The sequence below is a fragment of the Oryza brachyantha genome, chromosome 3 (assembly GCF_000231095.2).
Source record: "Oryza brachyantha chromosome 3, ObraRS2, whole genome shotgun sequence".
In the NCBI taxonomy this organism is placed as follows: domain Eukaryota; kingdom Viridiplantae; phylum Streptophyta; class Magnoliopsida; order Poales; family Poaceae; genus Oryza; species Oryza brachyantha.
The window spans coordinates 5,798,673-5,810,692 of NC_023165.2; the positions used below are offsets into that span (position 1 = coordinate 5,798,673).

Below are 12,020 nucleotides of genomic sequence, written 5' to 3' on the forward strand. Positions count from 1 at the left end.
ACAACACTTGCTAAGTAAGGCCTCGTTTAGTTCTCAAAATTTTTTTCTAAAAACATCACATTAAATTTTTGGACACATAAATAAAGCACTAAATATAGATGAATCAAAAAACTAATTGCATAGTTATGAAAGAAATCTTGAGACGAATCTTTTGAGCCTAATTAGCTCATGATTAATCATAAGTGCTACAGTAACTAACATGTGCTAATGACGGATTAATTAGGCTCAAAAGATTCGTCTCGCGATTTCTAGGCTAGCCGTGAAATTCGTTTTTTCATTCATGTCCAAAAACCCTTCCGACATTCGATCAAACATTTGACTGACTCTTCTCTCAAAAATTTTCTCAATCTAAACACCACCTAAATTACCTTATTCATATAGCAAAATCGAGTTTCTCAAAGATGCTACTTGTGCTCTGGGTGAATATGGGCAAGGTGACCTTGTACTGACACTTTTGATATATCTTTACGTATGTTTTCAATAAAATTATTTAAACTTTTCATAGATTTTTTTACTATAACTTTCAATACAATTTTTCTAATTCCAGTGGAAAAAAATAAATGTCTTTCAACACAAAAATCTACAACTTTCAAGACAAAATTTCAAACTTTCTATAGAATTTTGTAAACTGTCGATACAAAACCACATAAAAAAATTCAAAACATCGCAGTGCATATAAAAAGCGCACATGACCATTTTCCCCTAAATGCCCATCCTCTTCATGAGGATGCTTGTAGGCAAGTTCGTCCGGCTAGACAAAGGAAAAAAAAAAAAGAAGTGGTGTGATATGTGATGAAAGGAAAGACAAACCGAGAATTGAAATCAATTCCATAAGTCTCAGCACGATTTATTGTTTGCGCAATAATCGATAAAAATGAACGAGATGACAAAAAATAGACTATGATATACAAACCTCTAAATTCATATATAAATTAAGTTTCAAAATTGAAATTACGTTTCTAGGTCATCTCCTAATTCTTCCGGAGCACCGAGTTCACGTTTTGTATGGAAACGAGTTCAAAACCACGAAATTTTGAGCTTTCGAAATGGGGCAAAAGCAGATCTCGAGGCAGGCAAATTTCAAATGGTTTTCGAGAAGTTAAAATCTGTAACAGTAAGGGGGTGTTTAGTTGCCAAAATTTTTTGGCAGAAACATCATCGAACGTTTGACTGTATGTCGGAAGTGGTTTTCGGACATGAATAAAAAAACGAATTTCACGGCTAGCCTAAAAACCACGAGACAAATCTTTTGAGCCTAATTAATTCGTCATTAGCACATGTTAGTACTGTAGCACTTATGGCTAATCATAGATTAATTAGTCTCAAAAGATTTGTCTCAAGATTTTTTAAATAACTGTGTAATTAGTTTTTTTGGTTCATGTTTTATTTAGGTGTCCAATAATTCAATGTGATGTTTTTAGAAACTAAGGCTTTAATTGGAGCTAAATATGGCGAAAACCGTCCGTGCCCCCCACCGCTTGGGGTCGGAAGTCGGAACTCGGTAGTCCATCGGAAAGGTAGAAGTAACCCGTGGCGCCTCTCTCCGCGGGCGAGCGGGCGGCCCAAGTGGACGGCGGGCGAAACGAGCAGGAGGACCGCGCGGCTGGAGGCACGACGGGGCCGGCCGGACCTCGTCGGAGGGGCGGGGGTCGGTGGCAGCGCCAGAGCTGGTCGACGGGGGGCCTTTGCGGCGGCGCGGAAGCTCGTCGGTCTTCCGTCGGCGCGAGGACTCGGCGGCGTTGCCGGAGCTCGTGGGCGCGCTGCTCGTGTGGCAGCGTGGGCGGATCTAGCCGCATCGCGAGTTTCTCGCCTCTTCCTTCTCTCCGGGGGCCATGATCCAGGCGGTGATGGTGATGAACACGCAGGGGAAGCCCCGCCTCCTCAAGTTCTACAGCTTCCAGGTTCTGACCCTGCGCCATTCGCGGATTCGCCATCATCTCCTCCTCTTCTGCTGTCGTTGTCGATGCCATCTTCGCCCAGTGCTGCATCAATTTCCCAATCCCCACCCATCAGACCAATTGCCGCTTACATGCTTGTTGAAATGCGTCTGGCGAATATGCTCCCCGGAGCTCATATTCTGTTCTAAGTTTCACAAATTGTTTGTTGTATGCAGCCCCCCGAGAAGCATCAGGACCTCGTCCGCGGCGTCTTCCAGCGTATGTATCGCGCGCAGTCCGTTTTCCTGTAGTTTTTCCTCTTTGTATAAGATGATATGCTTGATCTGCGAAGCACCTTTTGCAGTATTGTCTGCAAGGCCGGACAGCGTGAGCAATTTCGTCAAGGTTGATGCAATCTTTGGACCGGTAATGAACCCTCTCCAAGACTGATCTAGTAACAGATCTTATGCAAAAGAGAGACCATGCTGGAACTGACATGGGAATTTTTGGAGTCTCCTTGCTCTAATGTCAGTTGATCTCTCTCTTTTGTTTTATAGCCTGCTACTATCTCAGACTTTTACTTAATCTGTATGCAATTGTAAATGCTTGGAAGATCCTTGTAGAGGAAAGGAAGAAAAATGTTGACGATTTCTTTACTTTTCCTTGCTGCAAAAATCTGAGGGTGGTATAAGTTTATCGTTTACTTGATATTTACCTTTTCTCTTCTACATGAGTCAAATTGAGAAACTTTACTGGGGAATAAATAACATTACTTATGGTAGCATGATGGTCAGGAAGTCTGGTTGTCTTGTTTTCATTTGCAGGGAGCGAAACTGGTCTACAAGCATTTGGCCACACTGTACTTTGTTTTTGTCTTTGATAGCTCTGAGAATGAACTTGCTGTGCTTGATCTTGTACAAGGTAACCTAGCGCTTTATTGATGTAATCGTTTATTCAGATACTTAAACCGCTGGGTTCTTATGACATGACAAAAACCAAACAGATGGGATTTACACTTGCATAACTAAATAACTGTTATGTTCATGTGCAATGTTACTACAGACTTGTTCAGTTGTGTGACTTGTCTTGCTAAATGTTTGTTGTAATGTATGCTATGCTTGTTTGTGTTAATACTGTGGCACTTATTTCAGTTTTGGTGTTCATACACTACTATTTATTATTATTTATCATTCCTCCAATAATTTATGACTTGCTGCTCTTGAAATTCCCTCAACATGTATTCTTTGTGTGTACAATGCTTGGTTCTCGTTTCTCTTCTGTTAAGCCCACCTTGACTCTACTTTTTATCAGCTTTGATTCCAGCAGATCGATTAATCTGTAGAAAGTTTATCTTGTGCACAGTTTTTGTCGAAACATTGGACAGATGCTTCAAGAATGTATGTGAGCTTGACATCGTATTTAATTTCAACAAGGTACATTGTTTCTCACGATCTGATTATTTACTCTGGATATGCTCCATTGAGCCCCAAGCTCGAAGAATATAAATTGGTCAAATTAACAAGCATGCTTATGGACCTTTATAAGAGAGAGCTAATGGCTCCCATCGTTTCGCAGTTGCAACTGCTTATAAACTAAAATTTGAATTTTAGAACTTAGTTTTGGACTTAATTTTGTGGTTTTTTCATCATTGTTTGTTTTACACATTTCACTTTTAAGTCGCTATGGACACATATATAAAAGTCTTACCTATAAACTATTTTTCGTTTGCAAAAAGGCGTTTTCGCTTATTACTCTAAAAAGCGAAACGATGGGAGCCAATATTGTTTTATTAGTATCCAAATGATTTAGAAAACAGTAACGTAGGAAATCTGTTACAGAAAGAGAGCTAGGGGCTAGGTCAACTTTTGCTGATGCTACCATCAATCAATAAGATCAAATTGTAACGATTGCTATGGTGTTGCTACCCACTGCTTCCAAAGTGTTATAGTGATGATTATTGATACTTAAAGATAATCACCATCTTATTAGGCTAATTGCAATATATAATGCAGCTGCATACAATTTTGGATGAAATGATACTTGGGGGACAAGTGATTGAAACAAGTTCAGAGCAAATAATGAGATCTGTAGAAGAGATTGCAAGGTTCTTACTCCCCGTTGCCTTTTCCTTGCATATAATGTGTGCATGTTTATGTGTAATCCTAAAAGTTCTCATTTTCTTTACGCAGGCTGGAAAAACAGTCAAATACAACTAGCATCATACCGAAGTCAATTTCAGAGCGTTTCAGCCGTTGAGCCGTTAGAGCTTCACTTATTTTATGGACAAACGTTCAATGCATGATAGAAGAAATCCGATCGATTGCATATTCTACCTCTGCAGTTCTCCGAAGTCTTGAGCATCTACCGTTTGACAAGAACTTGTAATCGTCATGGCGTAGATTCATCTGTTCCAGCATGAAATTGTAAGGTGTAACCTGAAACGTGAATTCTTCGGCCCCTGAATTATCTGGCTATGCTTGCCGATTAATTGCAAATTGAAGTATCATGCCTCCTAAACAAAATAATACATAGCTCTCGTTCTGCTGATGATCTCCCCAGCACTCCAGCAGTTTGTGATGCAAACTTGCAATGGTGTTATTCATTGGAAGACGTGCAAATCTCACACAATACACGGTTTGAGATAGATAACCGATGCATTGTTCTCACTGTGCTGTTTTCTGAGGCCTTGGTTAGTTCCTAAATTTTTTTTTCAAAACATCATATTGAATTTTTGGATATCTAAATAAAACATTAAATATAGATAAACCAAAAAACTAATTGCACACTTACGGAAGAAATATTGAGACGAATCTTTTGAGCCTAATTAGCCTAATTAGTTCATGATTAGCCATAACCAACATGTGTTAATGACGGATTAATTAGGCTCAAAAGATTCGTCTCGCGGTTTCCAGGCTAGCCGTAAAATTCGTTTTTTCATTCGTGTCCGAAAACATCTTTCGACATCCGGTCAAACATTTGATGTGACACTTCTCCAAAAAATTTTCTCAATCTAAACACCTCCTGAATCCGTAATTTTGTGACACTATCCGTCTAAGGTGGTGTTTAGATTGAGAAAGTTTTTGGAAGAAGTGTCACGTCAAATGTTTGATCGGATGTCGGAAGGGGTTTTCGGACACGAATGAAAAAACGAATTTCACGGCTAGCCTAGAAACCGCGAAACGAATCTTTTGAGCCTAATTAATCCGTCATTAGTACATGTTGGTTACTGTAGTACTTATGGCTAATCATGTGCTAATTAGGCTCAAAAGATTCGTCTCAAGATTTCTTCCATAACTATGAAATTAGTTTTTTGGTTCATCTATATTTAATGCTTTATTTAGATGTCCAAAAATTCGATGCGATGTTTTTGGAAAAAAAATTTTAAAACTAAACAAGACCTAAAAATAGACCGCGATTACAAGCGATGTCCGCTACACCTGTCCCTGTACGGCAATACTTCTCCCGCACAAATCTCAGAGCAGGCCTATTCCCCCAAATTCTCTTCCTCTCCGCCTCGGCGGCGAACCGGCGAGGTATCGCAAGTTTCTCGCGCTCGGAATCGCATGTAGCGCGAGCTTCTCGTACTCGGTATCTCGAGCGGCGGCGATTCGCAGGTTTCGCTCTCGCTCTCGCTCTCCCCGGAATCCCCAATTTTGCAGGGTCCGAGGCTTGGAGCCGCTGCTCCACTCCGCTCCCATGAGCGATCTCCGCCGAGGGTTAGACATGCGGCGAGAGCTGCCGTCGGCGGAGGTGGTGGGGCGGCTCAAGGACGATGGAGACTTCGACGGCCTCCGCCGCGCCATCATCCGCAAGGTCAAGGACAACGTAAGTTCCCCTCGTACGCGCCCCCTCCCAATGGTATTTGCATCGCAATCACGCTATTTCGTTCATCCGGTTCGTGCTCCGGTGTGGGCGGTGCCTTCGGCGTGTAAAAACACACTCCTTTTTTCTCGAAATTCTTCGGTGGGCTGTTATTACCTGATTCTTAACTGTTTGTGTTTATACAAGAGATTGGACTCGGTGGCTAGAGGGTAGAACTAGCGTGGTTGGTACGATACGGTAGGATTTGCTGTAATGTGCCGCTCTAGATTGAAGCGAACCCTCTTTGGGAATTGCATTGATCCCATTGATCCTGCCTTTGGTATGTTTGTATTGAGCATTTGGTTTCCTGTTGTGGGGTTACTGACATTATAGCCGATTGGGGTTGGGGGTTTGGATGTTGCTATGTAGGTCATTCATAGGGACTGTGGATTTAACCTAGATCACTCTGCAATATCGCAACTTCAGGTGAAATTCAATGTGTGTTCCTTGTGCTAAGTTTTATAAGTTGGTGTGAATGCATGCTCTGAGCAAGTTTGTTTTCATGAATTACCGGGACTAGCGAAAGGAGCCTAGTGGTTGCAGTGACTTGAGTAGCACCCATGGTCCTGAATTCAAATCTCCATAGGAGCTAATTTTAAGTTGGGTTATTTGAAGGGCTAAGTTCCCAATTTAAAAAGACCACATATATCTGGTTGGATATAGAGGCCGGGTAAAAAAAAAAACCTTTTCTATAAAATATTAAAATAAGGACTACATGATTCAAGTTTTATATATAGTGTAATCATTTGCACATAACTGCAGCAATGCATTTATAACTTGATAATATGTAGGGAGAAATTTTGGTGCATAAGGAAGTCACTACATTTTTTTGGTAACCTCGCGGGTCTTGTATAGTCATCTATTGACATATGAATGTGAGGAGGGGGTTGCACATTTGTTATTCATAAATGATTCACATTGATTACCACTTTACCAGGTGATTAATATCATCAGAAATTGTCTGATGAAAGTGCTGTGTCCTTAATTTTACTCCGTTCAGCAAGCAGTACAGCTGGCTTTTTTTCTTGTAGTAGCACTATCTAATTATCTTAAGCTGGTGGCCAATTTAGTCCTATCAATTTGCTGACATGTCATTTCCTATTTGATGCACAGTATGCGCTAGTTGTGTATGCGCACACCAGCCGACTGGGGCAATGAGCCTACTCATGCTCACGCTAGCTGGGCCATGCCAAGCTACTCTGCTCACACATGGGTCGCCCAAAAGATATCTTAATTCCGTTTGGTAGATTTCAGCCTAACACCTCATGCTCATGCATGATATACTGGACTTAAATCCAACTGAGCTCACTCTTAAAAAAGCAACTGAGCTACTGTAGTAATTTGGTAGGATAAGTAATTAAGGTATATGACTTATTCTTATTATATATAGGCTTATGACATTTATGTTTATCAAAGAAAATAAATCTCAAAAATACATGTATAAATTTGAATGTGGGGACTTTTAAGATATATATATGCATATATAAGCCCTATTTGGTTATTTACTTACATACGACAAAATAATACATATCGCACAAAATAAAGGACAACAATCTCACATTGATAATCATTATTCCCATGTAAAATTAATAAAAACCATATTGTTGTGAATGAAGTTTTCGGACAATGCTCAATGAAACTAAAGAATCTCCAGCATTTGTCCTATATGGTGCCCTATAACCAAATTTTTGGAAAGGTGAAGAAAAAAAAAAGCTCCAGCAGATGCCACATATGCTTTCCTATTTCAGCCTTTCAGGGGACCTGTTAGTGGCATGCTGGATAGTGGGTTGAGAGAGAGAGAGAGAGAGACAAATCGGAGATAGAGCAAAACGCGAGAAGAATAGAGCAGGAAGAACAGAGAAGAGAGAGATGGAATTCGAAATGGCTTTTCTGATTCTTCACCCTCAGACCGAAGGTTTAGTACAATTTATAGGCTCAGCCCTTTGAGCTACTTAGCAACAACTCAATGCGACACCCACTCGGGCCCACTATACTTCCTGTTAGACTGTGTTTCTCTTCTGGGCTGTATGGGCTGGGTATGGGCTGGGCCACTGGCGGGTTGCTAACAGGACCCTATTCACTCACTATCTCCCATATGCGAGGGATACAGGTCCATCTCCTATGTGGGAATGAAATTTGGTGAATCTGCTGGAGAGTGATGAGATATAGGGGTGGAATCTTTTAGGGATGATCACTATATGGAGATATAGGGAATGAGTTTTTAAGGAAGCTGCTGGAGATGCTCTTTCCAACATCCTTTAATAATACTATATGTAATAAAGTCTTTGATCCTACAAGTAACAAAGTATTGTCACAAGTCAAGGATCATTCCTTCAATCCTACATGATACAAAGTATTGCCACAAGTTGGTAATTGTGGTGCTCAACCGAAACAATTTGGTCCTTTAGCTTCCGAAAATTAAACATCAGTCCCATATAGAGCACTGGTCAATTCAATGCTGACAAAAATAAGTGCGGCTGACCTGCGAAGAAAGGGGAGGCCCCACTGCAGGGGCCAATATCCAACGTTACGCTAAGAAGCCTATTAACTGTTCAGTTTATCAGCCTCTAGGAGCCTCAAATTAAAAGCCCATTAAATAAGATGAACAGGTCAGAAAACATTGTGGACACCAACAGGCACACCGTTTTTCTAGTGTTTTCTAGTTTTGGTGTATGGAATTGGAAATAATACATTGTTGGCTTTTCTTTCTACTATACTAGTGTGGCTGGATTGGGCCATAAACATGAGCTAGAATTGCAAAGTACATGTGTGTAGAGTTGATCCAATGGTTTATATGGAGGAAATCTCCAGCTAATGACTGAAAGAATTGTGATGACGTGGCTCAACACGAGGGCTTCTTTATAGCCATAAGTTAACTGCAGTTTGTGGGTTATACTTATATAGAAGGTATGCATTTTTATAGATAATAAAACATAAGTGTGTAGTAGAGCTGTAACAATGAATTGATTGAGGAACCAAGTGCCCAATTGGAGGTTGAAGATAGTATCATTTGATACCATATACTTGGAAGCAAATCATAGCCCAGAAAGTTGCAGTCATGTTCTTACTTTTGGGCCTAATGCCCATGGCCCTTTCAACCTTTTCGGTGCATTTTAACTGATTCCCTTTATCCTTCTAGGCATACCTTCATTGTTATTTATACGGAAAAGGAAACTAGTCCCCAAGACGCTAGTAGCACCCCACCCCTTTGAGTGTAAACGTGTTCCCATGATATAATAAATGTACCCCACAACTGTATACATGTTCCCATTATAGTAAATGCATTCTGCAACTGTAAAAAAGAGTTATATCCTAGAGTATAGAAGTTTTAATAATATTTTTGGCATCATATAGCATTATGTTTCTTTCTAAAGGCATATCATGCACTGCTTTTCATTAAAGCCACAAACGTCAAAGTTTTTAGAGCACCGGGGATACCGGTTTTACAAGGATGAGCATACAGACAGTTAGTAGCAAACTCTAGACAACGTAGAAGATAAGGTCAAACTAAGAACACCACCACAAAACTGAGCATCTAAACTGAGCTTCTAGGACAAGAAGACGAACAGCAAAAGGGAATGCACTGTCAGCCAATTCCCATTCTTCCATTCTGAAGACTTCTGGAAAACATCTGGAGCCTTAACCCATTCATCCAAGATTGTTCTCTCTTCTTCATTCAGCAACATTCTCCACTACAAAAGACAACATATCATTCGAAAAGGGATATTGAGAGGGGATTTAATCAAAATATCTCTAAAAATCATATCATTTCTCATTGCCTATAGTTGCCAACAGCAGGCAGCTAACAAACACAATGCTGCAAACATGGCTGAAATCTCAGTATCGCTTTTATTTACATAATGTGGCCTAATAGCATACAGGAATGAGCCAGTTAAGTCATAAATGCTGTGCAGTTCTATCACTTTATGAGTTTATAATATAGCAAGTATACATGGTTAGCCAAGCTTAGTATGTCTTACTTTGATTTGCATACTTGTGGCCTAATAGCGCATGGTTGTGGACTGGATAAGACCTAATGCTGTGCATTTGTATAAGTTGGTGGCAACTTATTTTCATGCAGGAGGTGCTACGCAGAAATATAATTGCTGAGGTGAAGCAGTCAGTGGTAATAAATGAAGATGGCTCTGAAAAATTAAAACTAAAAGATCTTTCTGATGCGATTTACCAAGATATTGGGTAAGCTGAGCAACTATATGTGTTTTTTCTTTACGAGTACTCTTTCTTTATCTTTGCTTTTGCCTAGAGTGGACTAGATATCAGTAACTGAATATGTTATTGTTGACGTGATTTCAAACCAGGAGCAAAATAATGGGTCAAATCTCAGACGAGATATGGGCTGTCATCCAATCAAATGAAACTGATATCCGAGGAACTGTTGAAGCAGTCTACAATAGGATGATGAACCCTGAGCAGCAGCAGGGCTCTCCAAAGAAGCCGAAGAGGAATCCCAAAGAGGAACAAGTTTCCCCAGCAAAAGCATCAACTTCTGTTGCAGTCCATCTAGAAGACGATGATCCAGAGGAACCACCGGGATTTGGTTTCAGTGACCATCAGCGCAGCAACATCATGGCAACACAGCAGCAGCAGCAGCCACCAAATATGGAGAATCATAACCAAGTGAAACCAAATGAAGGTGAGCCCAATGCCGTTAGCTGCCCTGGGGACGATGAAGAGGATCCTGATGTGCCTCCTGGGTTTGGTTAACATCATGCAATCTTCCATTATGATGTTATATTTCTTATTAACACTAGAAAAATGATTTAGTTTACATCTACTGCTCGAGAGGTGCATTTTTTTCATTTGAATTTTGAACCATGAAAATCGATATCATGGGTATGAGTTCATGTTGCCCCTTGCTTCAGCTTCTCTTATTTATCAGGAGACAAATGGGCGTATATGCGATCAGTAAATGTATCAGGTTCGCCTGATTTTGAAAGCCTGCGAAGACAGTTTGTGTATCAGGTTCGCCTGATGTTGAAAGTCTTTGAAGACAGTTCATATGGCCCAGTTGAGCCATTAGCTCCCAGGATGCATCTGAGGCCCATCAACTTCTTTTCGGCAATATGGGAATTCAGGGGTTCAAATTTCAGGCGTCAGAATCACCATCATCATACTAGGATTTTTTTTAAGTATTTCAGAATTGGCAGGGAGCATTGCAGCAACGTTGCCTTACATATGACAGAATATATGGCATTGGTATGGTTCCTCCAGTACAGTACAGGCACAATATTAGAATACAATTAGCATCGCGCTGTCTGCTAAAGCTGGCCTAAGTGATCAGTTTGGTGACGTCAATTGGTCAAAGCATTGCTGCAGTTACAGGGAAAAAAAAAGGTGACCTTGTCGACATGGATCATGATTAAAGTATGAACCACATCACATATCAGTGTGTCCTGGGCATCATACGAGGGCTTGGAACCAAATTTATAAAAAGGACAAACCGCAAGTTCTTTTCATGCATGGTTTGAACAAATACATCGAGTGCGAATCTACAGGACTACGTATCTAGTAGAATGATCCATTGAAAATTTGAAACAACTCCATCACAGTACAGTTTTGCAGGCGTTCGATTGTTTGAACTCGACTCAATTCTACATGCCATCCATGAAATAGGAGCGAACCAAAGCCCAAGTCTCATCAGAGATGAAAACTTCAGAGCTCACTCGAATACAGCACAATCGAATGCACCATTGATCCCAAATATCTGAGTCCTACTACTTGCTACAGAGACAAACAGTACACCCTCGAGTGGTCAGGGAGGATGCCTACGAATAATCAAGCAGGAGACAGGGCTTCCTGTGCATGACGTGGCTCTCCTTCAGACCTTTGTGGCTTTGTGATTGCCTAGCTAGATCTATGCATGTATTGGAAGCTGGCCATTGGAAGGGCATGAGCTCTCCAGTCTTGATGCAATCAGCTTGGAATCAGGGAACACTGGATGGAGTAGGTACATGGTCTCATGCTACTATACTGGTTTCTTGCTCTTTTCTTTTTGTGTCACTTGGCCGCTCAGAAATGCCTCGAGACATTATTCCTTGCTACTACTAGTACTTGCTACTGCTACTGCTACTGCTGCTGCTGCACTTTTATTCCCCAAGGACACATTGTTACAGCATTCTTTTTTATATGTATGTAACATGCCATTCTATCAAAGTGAGTGACCTCCACTTGCCCTTGTCTTAACCTTTCCGTGCTCTTCTTTTTACTTGCTTGCTGTCTTCCTCTTCTCTGCACCAACAGCTAATTTTGCGCCCCCGCCCA

The 12,020-nt window shown here is 40.7% G+C and overlaps 2 protein-coding genes across 3 annotated transcripts; both read left to right on the top strand.

Moving 5' to 3' along the window:
* Nucleotides 1-1,474: 1,474 nt before the first annotated feature.
* Nucleotides 1,475-4,394, top strand: LOC102710674 (AP-3 complex subunit sigma). The gene is made up of 7 exons (XM_006649607.3): nucleotides 1,475-1,901; nucleotides 2,114-2,156; nucleotides 2,242-2,303; nucleotides 2,702-2,798; nucleotides 3,240-3,310; nucleotides 3,890-3,981; nucleotides 4,067-4,394. The coding sequence occupies exons 1-7, from the start codon at nucleotides 1,833-1,835 to the stop codon at nucleotides 4,131-4,133; spliced, it is 501 nt and encodes a 166-aa protein (XP_006649670.1). The 5' UTR covers nucleotides 1,475-1,832; the 3' UTR covers nucleotides 4,134-4,394.
* Nucleotides 4,395-5,342: 948 nt separating this feature from the next.
* LOC102710957 lies at nucleotides 5,343-10,613 on the top strand. 2 transcript variants are annotated; one of them, XM_006649608.2, is made up of 3 exons: nucleotides 5,343-5,702; nucleotides 9,820-9,935; nucleotides 10,058-10,613. In XM_006649608.2, exons 1-3 carry the CDS (start codon nucleotides 5,574-5,576, stop codon nucleotides 10,461-10,463), a joined length of 651 nt encoding a protein of 216 aa, XP_006649671.1. In that variant the 5' UTR covers nucleotides 5,343-5,573; the 3' UTR covers nucleotides 10,464-10,613. The 2 variants fall into 2 exon arrangements, with proteins under 2 accessions (XP_006649671.1, XP_040378176.1); XM_040522242.1 differs by having other exon boundaries at nucleotides 5,630-5,702; nucleotides 9,795-9,935.
* The last annotated feature ends 1,407 nt before the right edge of the window (nucleotides 10,614-12,020 follow it).

Bases quoted from the DNA above. Each gene is read 5' to 3' on its own strand.
- LOC102710674 (XM_006649607.3), top strand. From the start codon at position 1,833: ATGATCCAGGCGGTGATGGTGATGAACACGCAGGGGAAGCCCCGCCTC. The intron at 2,304-2,701 runs GTAATGAACCCT...TTTCATTTGCAG, and splicing joins TTGATGCAATCTTTGGACCG to GGAGCGAAACTGGTCTACAA. The intron at 3,311-3,889 runs GTACATTGTTTC...TATATAATGCAG, and splicing joins TCGTATTTAATTTCAACAAG to CTGCATACAATTTTGGATGA.
- LOC102710957 (XM_006649608.2), top strand. From the start codon at position 5,574: ATGAGCGATCTCCGCCGAGGGTTAGACATGCGGCGAGAGCTGCCGTCG. The intron at 5,703-9,819 runs GTAAGTTCCCCT...ATTTTCATGCAG, and splicing joins TCCGCAAGGTCAAGGACAAC to GAGGTGCTACGCAGAAATAT. The intron at 9,936-10,057 runs GTAAGCTGAGCA...ATTTCAAACCAG, and splicing joins GCGATTTACCAAGATATTGG to GAGCAAAATAATGGGTCAAA.